Source organism: Crocodylus siamensis, chromosome 13 (assembly GCF_052110815.1).
Source record: "Crocodylus siamensis isolate JL-2025a chromosome 13, ASM5211081v1, whole genome shotgun sequence".
NCBI classification, from domain to species: domain Eukaryota; kingdom Metazoa; phylum Chordata; order Crocodylia; family Crocodylidae; genus Crocodylus; species Crocodylus siamensis.
This window is the reverse complement of record NC_143407.1, coordinates 28,494,518-28,514,089: the sequence shown is the minus strand read 5'-3', so window position 1 is coordinate 28,514,089 and position 19,572 is coordinate 28,494,518. Positions and strand designations below refer to the sequence as shown.

General features: G+C 45.9%; 1 protein-coding gene across 1 annotated transcript; it reads left to right on the top strand.

The window, feature by feature from the left end:
* Positions 1-3,261: 3,261 nt before the first annotated feature.
* On the top strand, positions 3,262-18,756 carry ASL (argininosuccinate lyase). Its single transcript, XM_090025247.1, has 17 exons — positions 3,262-3,341; positions 3,691-3,750; positions 6,839-7,033; positions 7,453-7,536; positions 8,125-8,181; positions 8,947-9,044; positions 10,095-10,172; positions 10,820-10,897; positions 11,790-11,842; positions 12,318-12,380; positions 12,781-12,895; positions 14,444-14,528; positions 15,487-15,546; positions 16,459-16,542; positions 17,000-17,080; positions 17,592-17,698; positions 18,501-18,756. Exons 1-17 carry the CDS (start codon positions 3,336-3,338, stop codon positions 18,649-18,651), a joined length of 1,455 nt encoding a protein of 484 aa, XP_089881373.1. The 5' UTR covers positions 3,262-3,335; the 3' UTR covers positions 18,652-18,756.
* Positions 18,757-19,572: the final 816 nt, after the last annotated feature.

The window sequence follows — 19,572 nt, the reverse complement described above, 5'->3', positions numbered from 1 at the left end:
TTTTTATGCTTAGCATCTCATTTGTCTTCCGACACCAGTTAATTATCTGCATCTTAGCTGATATCTTTCTTAGGGCTTCGTTCCAGAGCTCCGCTATGCACTTCAGCCGCTGGGCTCTGGAGTTCATTCACAACCAAAATTATCACTATGCTCCACACAAACGACTTTCCAAAGAGAAGATGCAAAAGTAGCGCTTAGCCCAGGTATCTCAGTTTTTAATTACTGTACTTCTGATCGGACTCAGCGGCTTGGGATGTGTACATTAGAGTATCCATAGGGAATGCAGACATGGAATTTTCTAAATGTGCAGCGTATAAACATTTCAAGCATAGGATTGTGATTGTTACCACTAAGGCTCAATGAGAGAGGAGCCTTGGTATTAGCTGCTGAAAGCAGGGGACATAGTAACTGCTATGGAAAGCAGATCTGCAATGTATCTATTCTTTGTCATGAAAGATGTTTTCTGTATTCAGCATTTTGCATCTTTTTTACATTCAGAATTCATTAAAGGATTCTTTTTATAAAACATGTCAGCACGGCTCCACACCACCCCAGCTAACAGTGCATTTCACTGACCAGCAGATTGAGTCTATAGGATGACTTTAGGGCAAAAGTTATGTGAGTCAATTCATTTCTAGAGTTAGGCCTAATACAAAGAGTATATTCCTGCAAATCGCTATATAAAGCACTGAAAAGGCTGAACATGATTATTAAAAACTCTAATAAAGGAAAAATTAAAAGAAATAGGTAATGCTGTGACTAGTCCCCAAGGAGCAAGTGCGGTTAAGGCACGGATCTCTAATCTTTTGGAACAACGAAACGTAGTAAAATAGTGTTAAATGTTTCTTTGCAGTTGAATGTGCCATATTCCCCTCCAAAGCACCCCAGTATGTATGGTACATCAGTCTGGAAAAGAAAAGGATCAGAAATGGGGCTGTGCTCCATTCCCTGTCCCCAGGGGAAATGATCTGAAGTACAGAGTGCCATTTCATCAGGGGCTTCATAGAAGCAAGTAAAACAGCAAAATGATAAAGCAGAAAGTGGGAGGAAATTAAAAACGGGGAAAAAAGGGAAGAAAGCACTTATTTGAGGCCCATTTTGCAATCTTCAATTGACACAAAGGTACTGTTACTCTCTAGCTCAAAACCACCCTGTTAAAAAGTCCTCCTGGCTTGTTTACTGGCTCTCCCCATCCCTGGAACTTCTGTTCTGATTTCCGGTTTAATTTCTGTTTTTCACACTTTCCATGCTGTTCATCGCTAGGAAAAGGACTGTAACGGTGACATCCCATTCAAAACAGTAGAGAAGAATTAAGCATCTTCTGTAGGCAAGTAAGTAAATACATTCAGCACATCCCCCCAAATTATCACCGCTGTGAGCATCTAGACACCAGTGGTGGAAAGGAGATGAAGAGGTGGGACTGAGACAAGAAGGGTTGAGCGGATGGAGAGGACAAGCCACAGGTAAGGAGAAAAAGACTCCAAATGGGAACAAGGGACACGGCAAGAGAAAGACAATACAAGAGATGCAGGGGATAGTGGTGGAGAAATGATTGCACATGTTCTGCTGGGGATTTTGATGACAAATTCACCTGAAATTTAATTTGTACCATTCCTAGAGCTCCTCAGAGGTCTGGATACTGAAGACTGGAATAAGTAGTGCACTGTAATAGTTAACAAACAGTGTGAATAATAATAATAAAAGTAATAGCAACAAAAGTAAAAAAAAAATGCATCATTAGGAGTGTGGAAGAAGGGAAAAGCATTTCCCTGCTGGGGAGTGACTGAGTACTTCGCGCCAAGGAACAAATGCTGGGCTGGGGTCTGTTTTCTGGGGTCTCCCCTACCTGTATCATTGTTCAGTCCTTGGAGCTGGGTCAGTTGACAAAGGGATTTTATTAAAATAGCGGCTCCCTGCAATAATAGGGACTGGACTCAACAACCCAGAAGGTCCCATCTAGTCCATTATGAATTAGCTAGCAGTGAATCAACAACCAGTGTATCAACCTGCACAATGAGGAACTTGAAAAGGCTATTCTGTTCAGCCACAATCAGTCTACCAAAGTTGAAAGCTAACAAGAGTCACTCATTGATAACGACTCCCTCAAGTGGCGAAAATGTAGAAGCCCACAGCTGCTGTGGCAATATCCCCCCAAAATAGGTTTTATACATGCAGAGGTGGAAACAGGAAAGACCCAGGGGGAATCCTGCAGGCCAGATGACACAGTGCCAAGGGGTTGCATGTGGTTTGCAAACTGGGGGTTGAGCACCCCTGCTCTAATCCAGCGTTTCTCAACCCATGGCTTGAGGCCCCAAAGTGGGTCACAAGAATATATGGAAGGGTTGCAAATGGATTATCCTTTAAAGGAGAAAAACGTGGGAAATCATGGCTTTTCCCTTGCAGCCAGTTCCAACCTGCAAGGGGCTGCTTGAGGTCCCTCCATGCCCCACACACACCTACCCCCCACCCCACACACCAGCGGGCTGGGGCCTGGGGGTGAGGGGCACTGGGTCAGCACTGGCCATCGATGTGACAAATGGGTCCTGGTACAAAAAAGGTTGAGAGCTGCTGTTCTAATCCACGGGCGACTGGTGCCTCCCGAATCTGGGAGGGCACCAGACCCCGCAGCGGCCGATCGCCGAACCAGCAGCAAAACTGGCGAAACTGGAAGTGTGCTTCCACCAGCACTTCGGGTTTCGCAGCTGGCGCCAAGGGGGTGCACGGCTGATCTCTGCACCCGTGCGCACCAATGTTTTTCTAATCCATCCCAACCTCCTAGCGGGTGGTACACGATGGGGAAAAGCAGAAGATCAACTCCTATTGACTCCCAGCATAGTTTTCTGCATGGCTTACAGAGGTGTGTTTCAAATTGAGACAATATTTTCAACTCCAGAGGTTTTAAACAGCTACTAAATAATAAGTTGAGCTTTTGGATTCAGACGCACGTGGGCAAACTCCCATTTCCCAGAGCGATACACTCCAGGCACGGAGGTTTTCTCCAACGGAAAGCATTAGGGAGTCTCTCCCCTCCATCCCATTCTCTCCTTCTGCCCCCATAACGTACGCTTTTTGCAAGCTGAATTGGCTCAGGGGGCTTATATGCACTGATCTCAGACCATCTGAATAAATCTTTATAATTTGCTAGCATTGCAATATTGGAGCCCAGCAGGACCAGAGGGGCAGCGAGGGGGTGGGACTAGATGTGGGAGGGAACTGCAGGGAAATTCCAGATCTGTCAGCCCCCCCCGTGGGGGCGGGGCTATGACATCAGCTGGCTGTGCCTAAAAGCAGCCCTCTGAGCCAGACCCGGCAGAGATCAGCCAGTGCTTCCCTGCATGCAGGTGAGTTAAGCTGGGACGTGAACCAGAGGGGCTGGAGTGCACTTTCCGACCCTCTGCACTCGCATGGCAGGCTGCAGCAGACCTCGCTGCGTGGCCGATACACAGCGCAACGCAACTGCTTTGCTTCTTGTGCAATAAATCCTGAGACAGCCCTGTCCTGCTGGAGCTGATCATGGATGATTAATCACACTGTCTTTACCCCGGGCAGGATTTTTGCAAACAGCGGTTTGTCCAAAGCGGTGGGGCGGCGGTACTTTCCTGCGGGGCGGTCCAGTGCGGTTTGTCCAAAGGTGCACACTGAACTGCCTGTCTGAGAGGGAAAAACATCTGAGCTGTTTTCTTCTTGCAGACTGCACAAGTTGCTGAAGTCTCCATAGGAAACAGGCAGCGGTCAGACATGACAGCTGAGGTGAGTGTGAGCTTTGATTTCTCAGTAGTAGATGTCACCCACTTGCAAACTAAACTTTTGAGAAGCTTGATTAAAAATATCAGAGACCAACATTTTATCAGAGCTCTTTTTCACATGAGATCACTTATTTTAGGTGAAGATTACTTCGCAGTTAAGTGCTATTTAGACAGCTACTTGTACAACTGCTCACCAGCACTGTCTGTCTGTACCGAGGCTGCATTTTCAGTATCTGCCCCAAGCTAGCAGCCTCTGAACCAAACTGCTCTGCCGCCTCTCCCATCTAATGCTGTTGCATTCCGACAAGCATCTTCTACCCTCATCACTGCCCTGATTAGTTTGACAGGTAGCAATTTCAAGTGAGAGAGAAGTCCCCCACAAAATTTATGGTGAATTACTGTGACTTCCAAAAGTTAAATAAGAGAGTCGGGGGGGGTGGGAAAAAAGTCTAGTTATGAACATACAATCAATTGCAAGGTGAGCTTGGGTACCTCAATTTTCCATGTCTGAATTCAGGAGGAGAAAATCCCAACTAAATGTAACTACAAATCTGTCCCATTTCCCACCTCATTTACCTAGGTTTGGTCACTCGTTTTTAGCATTGTTCCTGTGAACCAGCAGAGGAAACTAATAGAAGGGCAATGTCTAATCGGTATTGTAGCTGAGGCCGTGCAAAATTTGGCTGTGGACAAAGTTAGAATTAAAAAAGGGCATATGCTTAAAACAGCCCTGAAATCAAATCTTTAAACACAAAGGGCCTAATTTTATGGTTCTAAAAAGGCAAACTTCACAAGGACTTACTTGCTTCTACAGGGACACAATGATAGGGCCCATAAAAGATGTTGGTTCAGCAGGAATTGGTTTAATAGGTTGGAGACAGTCTCTGGGGGGAAAGTTTCCTAGAGTTACTCACCAATAACCCCTTTAGCTGATAAAATAATGGTATTGATTATCTTGAGACAGGGTCCTATCCAGTCAGCTGCCATGGATGGTGGTTTGGATGTGAAGAGGGAGAGGGAGAAATGTGTGAGATATAAGACAGATGGGCCAAAGTATCCACACTGCAATTCAGGCTCTGCAGGAGGAGTTTCGATAAATGCTCCCAAAATGCTTCTCTTTGCCCACTAGTATCTGCTCTGGAAATTTGCTTTTAAAATCCATTAGGATCAATCCTGGAGTCCATACATAAGCAGAGCTCCCATTTGAGTCCAGTGGAAATTTGGCCTGAGTAAGGACTTCAGGATGTGTCCCACTTGGGTAAGCAAGTGACTTGTGACCAAACAACACATCTTCTTAGCTGCTGAAGCAGATGCGTTGTACAAATCCAGGGTGAGATGGGCCATATGCACCTTGCTGCATTTTGACTGGCTTGAAGGGTGACTTAGATTCATAGAAAATTAGCATGAAAAGGGACCTCAGGAGGTCACATCTAGTCCAACCCCCTGCTTAAAGCAGGACCATCCCCAACTCGATCATTCCAGCCAGGGCTTTGTCTAGCCGGGTCTTAAGTACCTCCAAAGATGGAGCTTCCACCACTTCTCTGGGTAACCTGGTCCAGGGTTTTACTACCGTCCGAGTGAGGAAGTTCTTCCTAATATCTAACCTAAACTTCCCTTCCTTCCGAGGCACGCTTCTAAAATGAACGCCATTAGGCCACACACAAATATGAATATACTAGATGAATGGATGTGTAAAAAAAAGCCAAAAAAAACAACCCTTAAAAATTGCAGAGCCTGAGTCATTTCATAGCTGTTTTGTCTTCCTAAGGTATGGCTGATAAAAAGCCGAGGAAGAAACTCTCATTTGTGCTTGTGTAACAGTGTCCTTTTAAACTACGTACTGAAAACTTCATGCTATTAGACCTATCGTGTCAGAGCTGCTGGCTTGAAGCTGGAGATGCTAAGACTAGCACGAAGAGGTACTGAGCACCCTCCGCTCCCAGCTGCAGTCAGCCTGATTCCCTCCTCAGCGCAACCTTCAAATGCCTCATAATTTCAGAAGTGGTTTATACAATGGAGGTAGCTTGTGTCTGTCCGCAGCTGCCTCTGTGCCACTCAATCAAAAATGACTTTTTATTCTCGATTAAAAAGTGTATCCCTTTTCCCATACAATGCAACAGATGCTAATCTGTACTATGACCCTCACTGACTAGTCATGCTCTAAAAGGGTATCAGTGGGTCAGTGCACTTCGCCTGCTTTAGAAGAAAGAGGTATCAGTGCTGGATTTGTCACATGCCTTTGTATTTGTTTAAAAAAGTTAGGGCATATTAATGCCATACTTACGTTGGAGCAAAGGTCACTAAAGAGAGCTTGGGACCCAGTTAATGGCTCAATAGCTAAACAGTAATGGCAAGGAGAGATTGCCCATCTCCTGAACCACATCCCAGAGTCCTAGCTGATCAGTGCTATGAGGATCCGCTCCTGTCTGAGCATTGCCTTCATTCAGCTCTTGGACAAGCACTGGCAGCTTCCACTGAGTCAAGGTCAAGACTGATGTTCACATTATTATTTTATGTATTGTGGCATCACCCCGGAGCCCTCATTTTCCCAGAAGAAAAAGCCTGGTCCTTACCTCAAAGAGCTTACAGAGGACCGGAGCCACTGGCTGATAGGGGATGATGTCAGGGGGAAGCCCAAGGAAATGAGATGGGGAGTGGCCTCAGTACATGGGCAGCCCGACTGCTATGCTTCTTTGCAGGCTATTGCAGATTACCAGCTGCGTAAGGGAGCGTAGCTCTTTCCATGTGGGAAGAGAAAGAGGGTCAATGCTGCCAACAGGAGCCTGTAAATTTGTAAATGTAAAGCACTCAGCGTATTCTGATCCCTCTAAAGGTCAGTTCCAGCACTATTTACACCACTTCCAAATCCAGGCTGTTGACTTAGTCTGATCCTTTGGCAGGGGTGCAGCATCTGCTTACACCAGGTCTGAATTTGGTCCTATATGCTCTGTTATATGCTAACACTGCAGAGTGGCAGGGGACTGTCCCGCCGTCCTGTTTTTTAAATCAGTGCTAATCTGAAGGATTGTGTTGCTTCGGGTGTCCAAAATGATTGATTGGTTTGCTTTCTTTTCCCACTTCCTTTTGCACAGGGGGATAAACTTTGGGGGGGAAGATTTGTAGGAGGCCTGGATCCCGTCATGGAGAGGCTCAACTCTTCCATTGATTATGACCAGAGGTTGTCAGAAGTCGACATCCAAGGGAGCATGGCTTATGCCAAGGCCTTGGAAAAGACTGGAATTCTGACCAAACCTGAGCTGGAGAAGATCCTCAATGGACTGGAAAAGGTATTTATTTATCAGCTGAAGTAGATGGTATGATGCAAGGCTGCCAGCCATAAGGACAAATACAGGTACAGTAAACTTCAGCCACCGCTATTGAGATAACAGTGCTGTTATCCACAACCCGTTTCTGGAGTGATCCATGAACGAATAGTGCCAAATGCACTCTCGGAGTCTCACACATGGGTGGCATGGCAAGAGTCTTGGTGCTGTCTTTCAGCTGCAGTAATCTGGCTTTCTCCTACTATTGTGTAACGCCAATGAAATCTCACCAGTGTGAGATCAGATTTGGAGGGAGGAGGGGACAGTTCTAGATCCAGGGTTATTAAAGTGTTTTACAAACTTGTAGGAATTGAGCCTCCCAAGAGCCATCTAAAGTAGGGAAATAATAATTCCTGACTGCTGTCTTTTGCTGACATTTGTAGATCTCTGAGGAATGGTCCAAAGGACTCTTTGTGCTGAACCCAAATGATGAGGACATCCACACTGCCAACGAGCGCAGACTGAAGGTGCAGTTCAGTTAATTTCTTCATAACTTCCTGTGAACATCTCTGACCATTTTGGGAACTGTAACATTCGCTTCTCCCTCTGCATACTTGAACTGTTTCCTATTTTTGGTTGCGTTCCTATTGAAAGAATCAAATACTTCTGCAGTGACCAGCCACATGGATGCATTCAGTAAGCAGATATTGCCCACTGTTTTCCCATCCCTGAAAATAGACCCTGGCCAGCCTACTGCATCAGTGGTAGATCCTGATATTACACACACTTGTGCACCTGGCTAGCTCCATGCACACTGAGTATTTAACATCATTAATTACTAAACTAGCACCTTTCGGCTCTCATTGGGAGAGCCGTTTACAAAACAGTGGTGCCGAGGGCTCCCTAATCAGGACCTTGCTGTGGCCTAGGCACTGGACATGCATCCAACAAGTAACAGTCCCTGCCCGGAAGAGATTGTGGCTTCCATGTCCTACGTTCATGCATGTGTGCAGGATCCTAGCTTGAGTTTTTAAGCCGCAGAGATGTGAGGTTTCACTCAAGTCTTCCTGTTTCCACTAAGCTAATGCTGATGGAAATGCTTCTCTTGCCCACAGGAGCTGATTGGAGAGGTGGCTGGAAAACTCCACACTGGACGAAGCAGAAATGATCAAGTAAGGAGAGAAATCTCTTTGCCCCTTCAGTCCTCCCCCCACACTCTATCATCAGATTTCCTACGGCGTGCTTCAGTATTTCTTAAATGCCACCCACAAAGTCACGGCAATCATGCAACTTAATTTAGTGGCACGCTGGTAACAGCTGAGCACGATCGCTGAGCAGTGTTGCCTTATGAGAATGTGAACTGATTTCCCTTGGCAGCAGTATTGTACCTTGAATCTGTCTCCTCCTGGATGCAGTGAGAGTTCTGGATCAAAGGGGGGTGGAAAAACCGAAGTCACTTCATGACTTTCTTGCAAAGCATTGCAGCAGTGTTCATGTCAGACTTCACGAGTGCTACCTGTATCGAATAGCATGTCTGCGTGGACTGAGGAGAGAGCACAGGGCCTTCTGCTGAGGACACAGTGCTTCCTATGAACCCAAGACAGCTGCTACTCTAAAAGTAGTGGGGTCTGTGTTGTACATTTTACATAAAGAAGGTTTGCTGTACTGCTCTGCAGGAGAAGCAGTACTCATGGGCACAGCACCATAAACTCTCTGTGGGAGGGCACAGAAGATTTTGGGATCTAATTTTGCCCTGGTGCATGTGCGTATTCCAGTAAGGTGGTTATAAGTGCAGAGAAAGGCAAAAAAATCTTCCGTGCTTGATTAATGACCTGTACACCTCTTTCCTCTCCTTTCCATTCTTTGACCTATGTAATATGGAATACAGTGACGTTTATTTGATCACAAGGTACACTGCACTCGGTCTGCTCTTACAGGTTGTGACTGACTTGCGAATGTTCATGAGGAATTTCTACTCTGTCCTGTCTGCTCACCTGCTGCAGCTCATTAGGGCTCTGGTGGAGCGAGCTGCTGTGTAAGTCCTTTTTTTTTTCAAATCCCACATTCAAGTAAAAATCTCTTGCTTCTCTTGGCTTCTGCACTACCGTGTTAGAAATGCTGGGCTGGCTCCTGATCCAGTGTAAATCATCAGAGCTCTTCTGATGTCAGGAATATATCCTGCGGTTAGGTGCATACTTGGGTAGTATGCATTCAAGCAAAGCATGTGTGGCTGATGCCTGAGATAATACCAGTGGCCCTAATTCTCTGGCCTGCTGCATGGAAAATTCCCCTTACCCCAACTGTATCCTGGCAACAGAAGTCAGATGGCGAGGTCAGAATTTAATTTAAAGCAGAAAAAAGAAATTTAAGCAGCTGGACATTGCCAGACATCCTGAATTGTGACTTGGTAGAAATTGTAATCACTTTAACTCCTGATTAAATTGCAGTGATCCAGAACACACACTTATCAAGATATCTGAATGCAAGTTTGGGTGCCACTCAAATCTTTGTCTAGAGGGGATCTTTCATTGTTCTGTTCTTTTTGTACATGACGGTGACAATGGTGATCATAAATAAGAAGGATTTGTAAAGCAAAGGTTGGGTACTATCTTAAATCGGTAATACAGGGTGATTGTACCAAAGTATCTTGTGTGCTAAGTGCTAGTCTGGGAACTCCCGAATCGTAACACTGGCTCCGACAGTTCCTAGGTGTCAGGGCACGGGGATGTTATGATCCTCTAGACTGACCTGCATAACACAGGCCAAGAGAAGTGGTGCTGGCTCCTACCCTGGGGGTCTTTAAGAGGAGGCTAGATGTACACCTTGCTGGGGTCATTTGACCCCAGTACTCTTTCCTGCCATGGCAGGGGGTCAGACTCGATGATCTCCTCAGGTCCCTTCCGACCCTAGAAACTATGAAAGTATGAACCTTGCACAGTAACTTCTTCCTGAAGCCCAGAATTTCTCTTGGAGCTCTGGCCTCCCTTTTCTCAGCCTTAGATGCTTCCCTGTTTAGTCTGTATCTTCATTCAGGCTGTTGGACTGTCAGCTGGCTGTTTGCCTCATCTCTCCTTTCATATTGCAGAGAAACTGATGTCATCTTCCCTGGCTATACTCACCTGCAAAGAGCTCAGCCAATCAGATGGAGCCACTTCTTGCTCAGGTACCATCCTTCTTAGGCTCTGCTGTGAGAGTTTGTCCTTGGGGACCAACTCCTTGTGACACCCAGAAGTGCAGTTGTAACACAAAGTACCATCAGCATGCGATGATGCCCCAACAGCCTCCAAGGCCAATGTGGAAGCTGATGCTCCATTGTGGAATCGACCCATCTTCATGCACCTCCTGGGTTGTGGATGACTTAAGAAAACAATTGTGTGAACATGTCACATCCAAAGCATGCTTGCACCAGGGTGATGGAACCAGACTTGGGAACTAGATCTCTACTTCCTAATAGGGTTCGCCACACAGAACTTAGGACAAGTTTCATTTGCACTTAGTTTACCAAGGTTTGATCTTCCCAGCTGAGTAAATGTTGCAAAGGAGCTAAAGACTGGGGACATTATCAGAAGGGCTGCCACTGGAGCAGAGCTTTGCTTCACTGGAGGGTGGTAGCCTCACCTTGCTCCTGGTTGTTGCATCTCTGCTGACAAGGCACCCATTACCATGGCCTCTGACTTTCATGGCGTGTGAGTTCTGTTGATAAGTAAGGTTCTGGTACTACTCACACCAGCTAAAAGCCATTTTGTTAGGGAGGCAAATGCTAAACCTGGTTATTTCACTCTCTTCCTCTATCACCTTGTCTTCCCACAGTCATGCTGTTGCTCTGCTCCGAGATTCTGACCGTCTGAGAGAAATCAAGAAAAGGATCAACATTCTGCCTTTGGGAAGGTAAGTCGCTTGCCTCTCTTGACTTCTATGCTGCTATGTTAGAAAGTCGGGACCAGCTCCTGATCTGGTATAAACCATCAGCATTCTCCCAATGTCAGGAGCACTCCCTCTGGTCAGCTGCACATAGGAATACTGTACAGTCAAGCAAAATGTGCGGGACCATGGTTCATGCTTGAGATAATGCTGGCAGCCTCAACCTTTCTGGTCGGCCATGGAAACGCCTGTTAACATTTATGCCTCTTGCATAACAAAGGCAGATGTAAGGCCTGGACCCTTTCCCCCAAAGGGAATTGTGTTTTCTGGTGGAGCAAAAGACAGCTCTTATTTGTAAACAGCATAGCTAGAAGGGGACTTGCCTATATTTCCAACCCTGGATACTAGAAAATGTTTAACACACTTCCTATTCTGAATATTGTTCTCCATCACCAAAAGTCTGTCTCCGCTGGAGAGGCCTATTGGTGAAATGGTGCCTTAGACTATGTGTGTTCACATTATTAGCTCTGCTGTCCTGTCAAGTTTTTGCCTTGGAAATGGGCAGATAGTAGAGGTCAAGATCTCTGGTATGAACAGCTCTTCTCTCATTAGAAGCATACTTCTGTATCCACTAAAGTCAGTGAGACTTTTGCCATTGACTCTGCTTTTGTAGGCGTGAAAGACACCAAGTCACCTTCACAGAATAAGAAACTCCTGGCTGCCTTTGGCTAAAAATTACCTTGTAGGAGTTGGTATAGTTGTACACATAGTATGGGACAAGCAGCGCACTAGAAAAGCAGCATGCAGTCAGAGCTTGGGGCATCGCTCTCTGTGACTCAGTTTGTGCAGAGGACACAGAAGTAGGTGTGTTAGTGTCAGTGCGGTGTGTCATGCATGGCTTTCCCTTCTCCCTGTGCAGTGGTGCTGTGGCTGGCAACCCGCTCAGTATTGATAGAGAGTTCCTGCGTAAGGGTAAGTTGTTGTCAGCTGCCCCTCACTAGAACTGAGCAAGTGCATGGCCTAAACCTAGCCCTAATGGACAGGAAGGAGAGGGACTAACAGACTGTCTGCTGCATCATAATCTAGAGATCCCCCTTGTACATTCCTCTCAGCCCTCTATTTATCCTTTTCATAACCCAACCCCAGTTTTGTTTTACTGCTTGAGATGGGGGGCGGACAGTTTCCCCTTCCCTTGCCCTTCCCTGATGCTGTCAAGAGAAGCCCTGGTAGTTGGGGCTCTTGCTACAGAATCACACCTCCCCCCACCCACCCACAGACACACACACACTGATCTTTGCATCTCTCTGACATGGGATATAGTTAGTCAGGAGCTAGTCCATGCACTTGGAAACTAGCAATACCCCTGACTTCTCCTGAATCAAGGCCTTAGACAGCTCAGGTAATGCTCATGTTTAGATCATCACCATGTGTGCTCTTTAAATTGCAGAACTTGATTTTGCCCATATCAGCCTGAACAGCATGGATGCTGTCAGTGAACGTGACTTTGTGGGTAGGTGCAACTTTATCACTGTTACCTTTATCATTGTTGTCTTTCTGTCACTGCTTACTATCTAGAAACCTGCTTTTGATAAATTTTTCAAGGGGGGGGAAGCTCAGATAGGGCCATTTGTAGCAGCAGCTCTGCAAGGAGAGATCAGTCTTTTAACTGAACATTAATGCTACATTTGAATTTTTGATCTATGATGGGTAAAATTGGAGCACTAGAATAAGACTTCTGATGACCAAAGTCATCTGAAAAATCTCTAACTTCTCTTCAACAAATGCTTTAGACCGTCTACATCCTACATTTTCCTGCAGCCCAACTGCAAGCAATTGCCACCATAAAAAGACTTTCATATATATAGATAGATAGATTTATTTATTTATTTAACTTCACTCCTGCCCTACAGTGGAGTTCCTCTTCTTTGCCTCCCTTGTGATGACTCACCTGAGCAAGATGGCTGAAGATCTCATCATCTACAGTACAAAGGAGTTTGGCTTTGTGACCCTGTCTGATGCCTACAGGTAACGCTCTACTTCTTGCTACAAATTTTAAAGTAAAAAGAACTAATACAAAATGTATTTTATTCCCTTTTTAGAAATACCCAGCACAAGAAGGGCCCAGACAGTAAACTGATATAGCTGTGACCCTGTACTGGAATCAGGAGAGAGATCAGCTGTAACTCTCCTCAGTTAGTGAGTGGGTTGCTGTGACTGGGGCAAGGGGACCTCAGAAATTAGGTATCAAGAATAAAGATGACCCTGCAGAACCACCTCCTAAAATATGGGCAGGTTGATGGGTTTGCAGTATCAGACTTGTTGCCGTTAGACCCTTCAGGTGGCCACTTCCAAGCCCACCGGAATATGAAAGCATCATCTCAAAGCTTCTTGGTATTGAAGGCTTTATCCCCCTCCTTTCAGCATCCTATTAATACTGGCTCCCCAGCAACTGATGCAACATGGTAATCAGGCACCCCCATCCTAGCAGGGCTGGCATAGAGCCTGGGTGTTTAGGCCAGGAGTGGTGGGTAGGAACAAGCTACAATGCCTTCCTGCTTACAAAGAAAAGATCCTGACAGATGCCCAGTAATGACGCATCTTGCCTAATCCAGTTATGTACATGGTCAGACCTATTAACAAGGTTGTTTTCTTTCCATTTTTTAAGTGAATTGTTGCTAGGAGAGAAGTATTTAATAGCTAGAGAAAGGGACCAGGAGATCTAAGGTCTGTTCCTGCCTTGCTACTGACCCACTGTATGACTATGGTCACTCCACCTCTTTGCCACAATTTGCGCATCTGTAAGATAGGGATGATAGTGGTTTCACTCTGGACTAATAGTTGCTAAGCCTTTGAGCTTGTCAAATGAAAGGAGCCTTCTGTGCACATATATTTTTTTTAACTCTCATTCCAGTAGCCCTTATTCCACCAAGGTCTCTGCTGTGTTCGCTGGGCATTTTGCCCAAGTAAACGCTTCTAGAATCAGGCTGTAAATGCGCCTGTGCTAACAAAAAAAAGAGAGAAAATAACTCTGTTTCCTGCTGTGAGCTGGGAGTTCCTGTAAAAGGAGCCTTTAACAGGCATGTTTTGTAATCCTTCCAGATTTCCTGTTACAGGCGTCTTTCATGCTCTGTAGCGCCCTAAATGCCTAACGTGGCAGAATCCTCACACCCAATTTTGTCGGTATATCCTGGTAAGAGACACCACACCCTTAGGCTGGACTTTCCTAAGTTCATGGGTATAGCTGATGTAACAGTTGTTCCTTGAATGAGGAAGCTGAGATCTTTCTACCTAAGAAAGCTAAGCTTTCAAACAGACTCAAAAGCAGGAATGTGAAAGCAAAACTCAAGTTACTGAAATGAAGGTTCAGCTTCCGAAACCTTGGAAAATGAGACCCATTATTGTTATGTGTGGTGAGCACTGGAAATCTCTCATCCACAAGGAAGAGAGTGCCCAGCAGAAAAAGGTACCAAGAGTACTTCATGCTCCCAGTGCAACAAGCTGCGCTGTCTTTCCAGCCTTGCTCTCTGCAGATCAGGTCTCCGTAGTCTCATGCTCCAAGTGTTTTGTTTTCAGCACCGGCAGTAGCCTGATGCCTCAGAAGAAGAACCCTGATAGCCTGGAGATAATCCGCAGCAAGGCTGGACGTGTGTTTGGAAGGGTAAGCCTGCAAAGGGAGAAGAAGCAGGTTTTTCAGGGCGCTTTCCCCATTACCCCAGTCCGGGAAGAAAAGGAATCCTTCCTACCAGACTTTGGGTCTCTTCCTCCATCTGCCACTGGGCAAGTCACTTGAACAGCAGGAACCCTCTCATTAGGGCCCAGCACAACTCCCTGGGTCTGACTCTGTAGAAATGCTGAAGTCGGCAGGAACTGCGGGTGAAACTGAGCTCAAAACAGCTTAAAGTAGGCTCTGCCAGTCAGAGACCGCTTCTGAAAAAACTTGGCCCTGGTAACCCTGTCTGTTCTGTTTCCCCAATACACACCTGTGCACAGTGCTCTGAGACGTACCGTCCAAAGCCAAATACTGTTTGCTGTGAGTGTCCCAGATCAGCTGCAGGACGGTGTAGAACAGTGGTTCCCAAACTCTGACAGGTTGTGCACTGCCAATTTAAAATGATACAGACTTAAGCACCACCAGCAATTTTTTCAGTTCAGCCATAGGTACCATCAGCAATTTTTTTTACATATCAAGTAATTATAATAAATCAGTTAACGCATACCACTGACAGGTTGTCTGTGTACCACAGATTGGGAACCGCTGGCGTAGAATACTGTTCCTAGGAAGGGATGTAGCATATGACTGCAGGTGACAGGCAGAGAAGATGCAGCTGCTCTGAATGACAGCTGAGACACTGTATTCCTGTTATACACTTAACTGACAACCTAGAGACTGCTGCTGACCCAAGGGAGCTCTGAGAACTGGCCCTCTTTCTTGCCCATCTGCCTGTAGCTTTTCTACCTCAAACAAAAGCAGTTAGGTAATTAATTGAGGCAGTGACTGTAATGCACAGAAACCTGGCCAGATGATGCAGTCCAGGCTTTTGAGCCCTGCTGGGTAAAATTGTATCATTCTTCTAACTTGCCCTAAGCACCCTAACTTTCCTCCCTCTCCTCTGCAGTGCACAAGCATTCTTATGATCCTCAAAGGACTTCCAAACACCTACAACAAGGACCTGCAGGTAAAGCATGGAGGGTTTTTTCCCTATTCCATTTCTCTGCATGAGCATAACTGAAAACTTACTGTGGTAGGAATGACAGCAGCTATTCATACCTGTACATACTGTGTTTTGTATGCAGCAGCACTTAGTCAGAGACAGGGAGGGTGTAAGACCACCATTCAGACCTAAGAGGCATCACAACTCTATTTATCGGTATCCATTATGGAATAAAAAATGACTGACCATTTTCAGGTGACATCAGTGCAGCTCTGTTAGTGGATGCCAGCTGAGGATCTGTCCCAAAGACTGAATGGTTTGTGGGGTCAATAATGCATACAGCAGCTTTTAACTCCATGTTTCTATTCAAAACGACAGTGATCAACTACCTTAGAGGAGTAAGTGGGGGGTTCTGTCCATGACTGGCTGGAGGGACCTTGCCTGGGTGTGTCCAGCCTAGCATTGAGTGGTTGTGGGGAGTAAGCTATCCTGACCCCCGCTAGCAGCAACCACTGCAGAGCACAGCAATGGGAAGTAGGTTCAATATTGCAGAGAGGGCATCAGAGTCTCCAGTAGTTTTTATCAGTGCAAGCATTCATTTAAGTTTGTAAATGATAGATCACACCGTTCAGAAACACTAATCAAATAGCTTCCTGCTCAGATGCAGGCTGCATTGTCCAAATAGAGTTCCTGTGGTGAGAACAGTCTCTCATCTGAATATTAGTCTGCAAAGGGAGACTTGGCCCAGCTGCCTTTATGCAGGGAGCTCACCGGGATGGCCATTCTTCCACATGGGTATGTTCCTACTAGTGCTTACACATCAGATGAACTGAGAGAGCTTCTGCCATGATCCGTGGCCAAGCTATTTGTGCTATTTGGTTTGTGAGCTGCATTAGGTTTGACCTACTTTGATTTTTCCCTTTTGTTAACCTACAGGAAGACAAGGAGGCAGTCTTTGATGTTCTGGATACTCTGAACGCTGTGCTTCAGGTGGCAACTGGAGTAATTTCTACTCTCCAGGTAAGATTAGAGCCATTTGCTACTAAATTTATTGGGTCCTGCTCTTGCTTCACACCAGTGTAACTTAGGAGTAACTCAATAGCCAACAGACAGACTTACACTGGTAAAATATGAAATATGAATTAGGGTACATGGCTGAAACATGTTGCAGGTCATTTATTGATAACAACCACTCCAGTGCTTAATAACAGGTGTTTACTGGATTTCATCAGGAGAGGGAGAGTATGTTGCTAAAGTGCTTGTACCTTCGATTACTTTAAAATGGAATAGCTGGATCACTGACTGTAGCAAAACGAAAGCAAAACGAAATGGGGAGAAATTCACTTCTTGATCTTGCTCATTGATTTGAAAGGCCTTGCTGCCAAGGCAGTGCTTCTCCTGGCTGAACTCTGTCCCTTCTGTGATTGCTAACATGTCAATGAAAAGTAGCTGTTGTCAATAACTCTTGTTTTTGTAGATCCACAAAGAAAACATGGAGAGAGCCTTGAGCCCTGACATGCTGGCTACTGATCTTGCTTACTACTTGGTTCGTAAAGGAGTAAGTATCAAGAGAATCCCAATGGAAAATGTGATGGAGGATTTTGAAGCTACAGTGTCCCCTCAGGGATGTGTTCAGGGTTGAGGACACTGGGGTAACTTTTGGGCTGCTCCCAATATTAAACTCCATTCTTTCTTGTGACAAGTGCTGGTTATCTCAAGAGGAAGGTACAATCCTCTCCTTTCCTGCCTGAAAAGCACCTAATTGTGCAGTATTCTGTCACTGAAAAGTGCTACATTTTCTATCCTCAGCTGATGGTCGCTAAGTATTGAAAACCCCTTTACATGTATCCCAGGTAGTCTAAGTGCTACGGAGTGGAGCCCCTTATAAAAGCATAGCGTTAGCTTCTAGCACGAGCACACCCTACACCTGAGAACGTCCAAACTTCTGAGTCCATGGAAAATGCTGCTCTGTTAAACAAGGTGTATGGGTCACTTGAGTAGTCCCAAAGCCTCTGATCCCAGATTCTACCTGCATATTCGTTAACTGTTGCCTACGCTTGGTACTGCAGATGCCGTTCAGACAGGCTCACATGACATCGGGAAAGGTCGTCCACTTGGCTGAGAGTAAGGGCATCTCCCTCAGTCTTCTCACCCTTGAGGACATGAAGAGCATTAGGTGGGTATCCAGCTTTCAAAGGGCATGACCTATGTCTCCTTAACACCTCTCCCCTTGCTGCACAGATCAGAGAACAACCTCTGTTGCAAGACCTGGCCAGAACTTCATTCCAAGTGCTATTTGGTGGAATTACCTTGGTTCCCAAACTAATGACACCATGAAAAAGGGGACAACTCCCTTACCCACAGGGAACAGCCTTTCCATTGGAGCCACACAAGTTGCAAAGCATAGATTAGACTCTGCAGCAAGTCTCCTATCCCATAGCCCTACAGCCGAGATCCCAAACAGGATTGAAACATGGAATTTCCCTGCGGCGGTTGAAGGGAATAAACAGAAAATGATTCTTATTCATCACAAGCTTCTCACTGCTGTTAATGCCAACCACAGATAGGTCAGAAGTACAATTACCATCTGTGCTTAAATGGCTTCTAACTATACAGTTTTTCCCTGAAGCATGGTGGGCTGGCAGGGGGCTCCCCACTGACAGCATAGCTCTTTGGCCTAGCCCCTACTCATCTTCCAAACGTAGACACTTTTGATGCTGCCTTGTTGTGTGGCACTTCTACACAGAAAGGGCCTGATTCTCCCCTGGCTTGCACCACATGCTGGCACTGGCGCTGGCACCTGTGCAAAGCAGCTGTAAAACACTTCTGTCCTGACCTGGTAGCTTTGTGCAAGGCAACAATTTGACTTCAGTGGGAGGAGGACTAGGCTTAAGAATGTAGGCAGGGTACAAAGCCAAGGCAATCCTGCATGCAGTGCAGGCTCCACGGCTGTGCTCACCTCTGCTTTGCCTCCCCAGCCCCCTGTTTGCAAGCGACGTGTCCCAGGTGTGGGACTACGTCAACAGCGTGGAGCAGTACACTGCCCCTGGCGGCACTGCCAAGAGCAGCGTAAATGCACAGATCGAGCAGCTGAGGGAGATGATGGAGTCCCAAAAGGAACCGTTCTGAATGTCTGAAAATTATGCCGTGTAGGCTTTGTGCTTGTTGCATTCATTCTAAATTAATAAACAGTGATGCTTTGCAAATTCACCAAAACCCTGTATGCTTGTCACTTGTTTCTTCAGCTACCACAAACACCCGTTGTCCAAGAGATTTGAATAACTAGGACACAATCCCACAAGGTCCCATTGACCTGAGTAAAGCCTGGATGCTGAGTGATTGGGCTCTAGAAGGCTACTCGGATCAAAAGCAGCAAAATTCTTAATCGCAATCACAGAATCATAGAAAACGAGGGTTGGAAAGGACCTCAGGAGGTTACATCTAGTCCAACCCCCTGCTCAAAGCAAGACCATCCCCATCCGGATCATCCTAGCCAAAGCTTTGTCTAGTTGGGTCTTGAAAACTTCCAAGGATAAGCTTCTACCACCTCTCTAAGTAGCCTGTTCCAGTGTTTTATTACTACCCTCCTAGTGAGAAAATGTTTCCTAATATCTAATGGAAACTTCTCTTGCTGCCACTTGAGATTGTTGCTCCTTGTTCTGTCATGTCATGTCACCACTGAGAACGATCCAGCTCCATCCTCTTTTGAGCCCCCCTGCAGGTAGTTGAAGACTGCTATTAAATCCCCTCTCAGTTTCCTTTTCTCTAGACTAAATAAGCCCAGTTCTCCTAGTCTTTCCTCACAAGTCCTGTCCCCCAACCTTCTCACCTTTTTTGTTGCCCCCTGCTGGACCCTCTCCAATTTGTTCACATCCTTTCTGTAATGGGAGACCCAAAACTGAACACGGTACTTCAGATGTGGCCTCACCAGTGCTGAATAGAGGGAAATAATCACCTTCCTTGATCTGCTGGCAACGCACCTACCAATGCAGCCCAGTATGCCGTTAGCCTTTTTTGGAGGGCACACTGCTGGCTCATAGTCAGCTTATT

Coding starts and splice junctions, on each gene's coding strand:
- ASL (XM_090025247.1), top strand. Junction 7,537..8,124: donor CCAACGAGCGCAGACTGAAG/GTGCAGTTCAGT, acceptor TCTTGCCCACAG/GAGCTGATTGGAGAGGTGGC. Junction 14,529..15,486: donor CTGGACGTGTGTTTGGAAGG/GTAAGCCTGCAA, acceptor TCTCCTCTGCAG/TGCACAAGCATTCTTATGAT.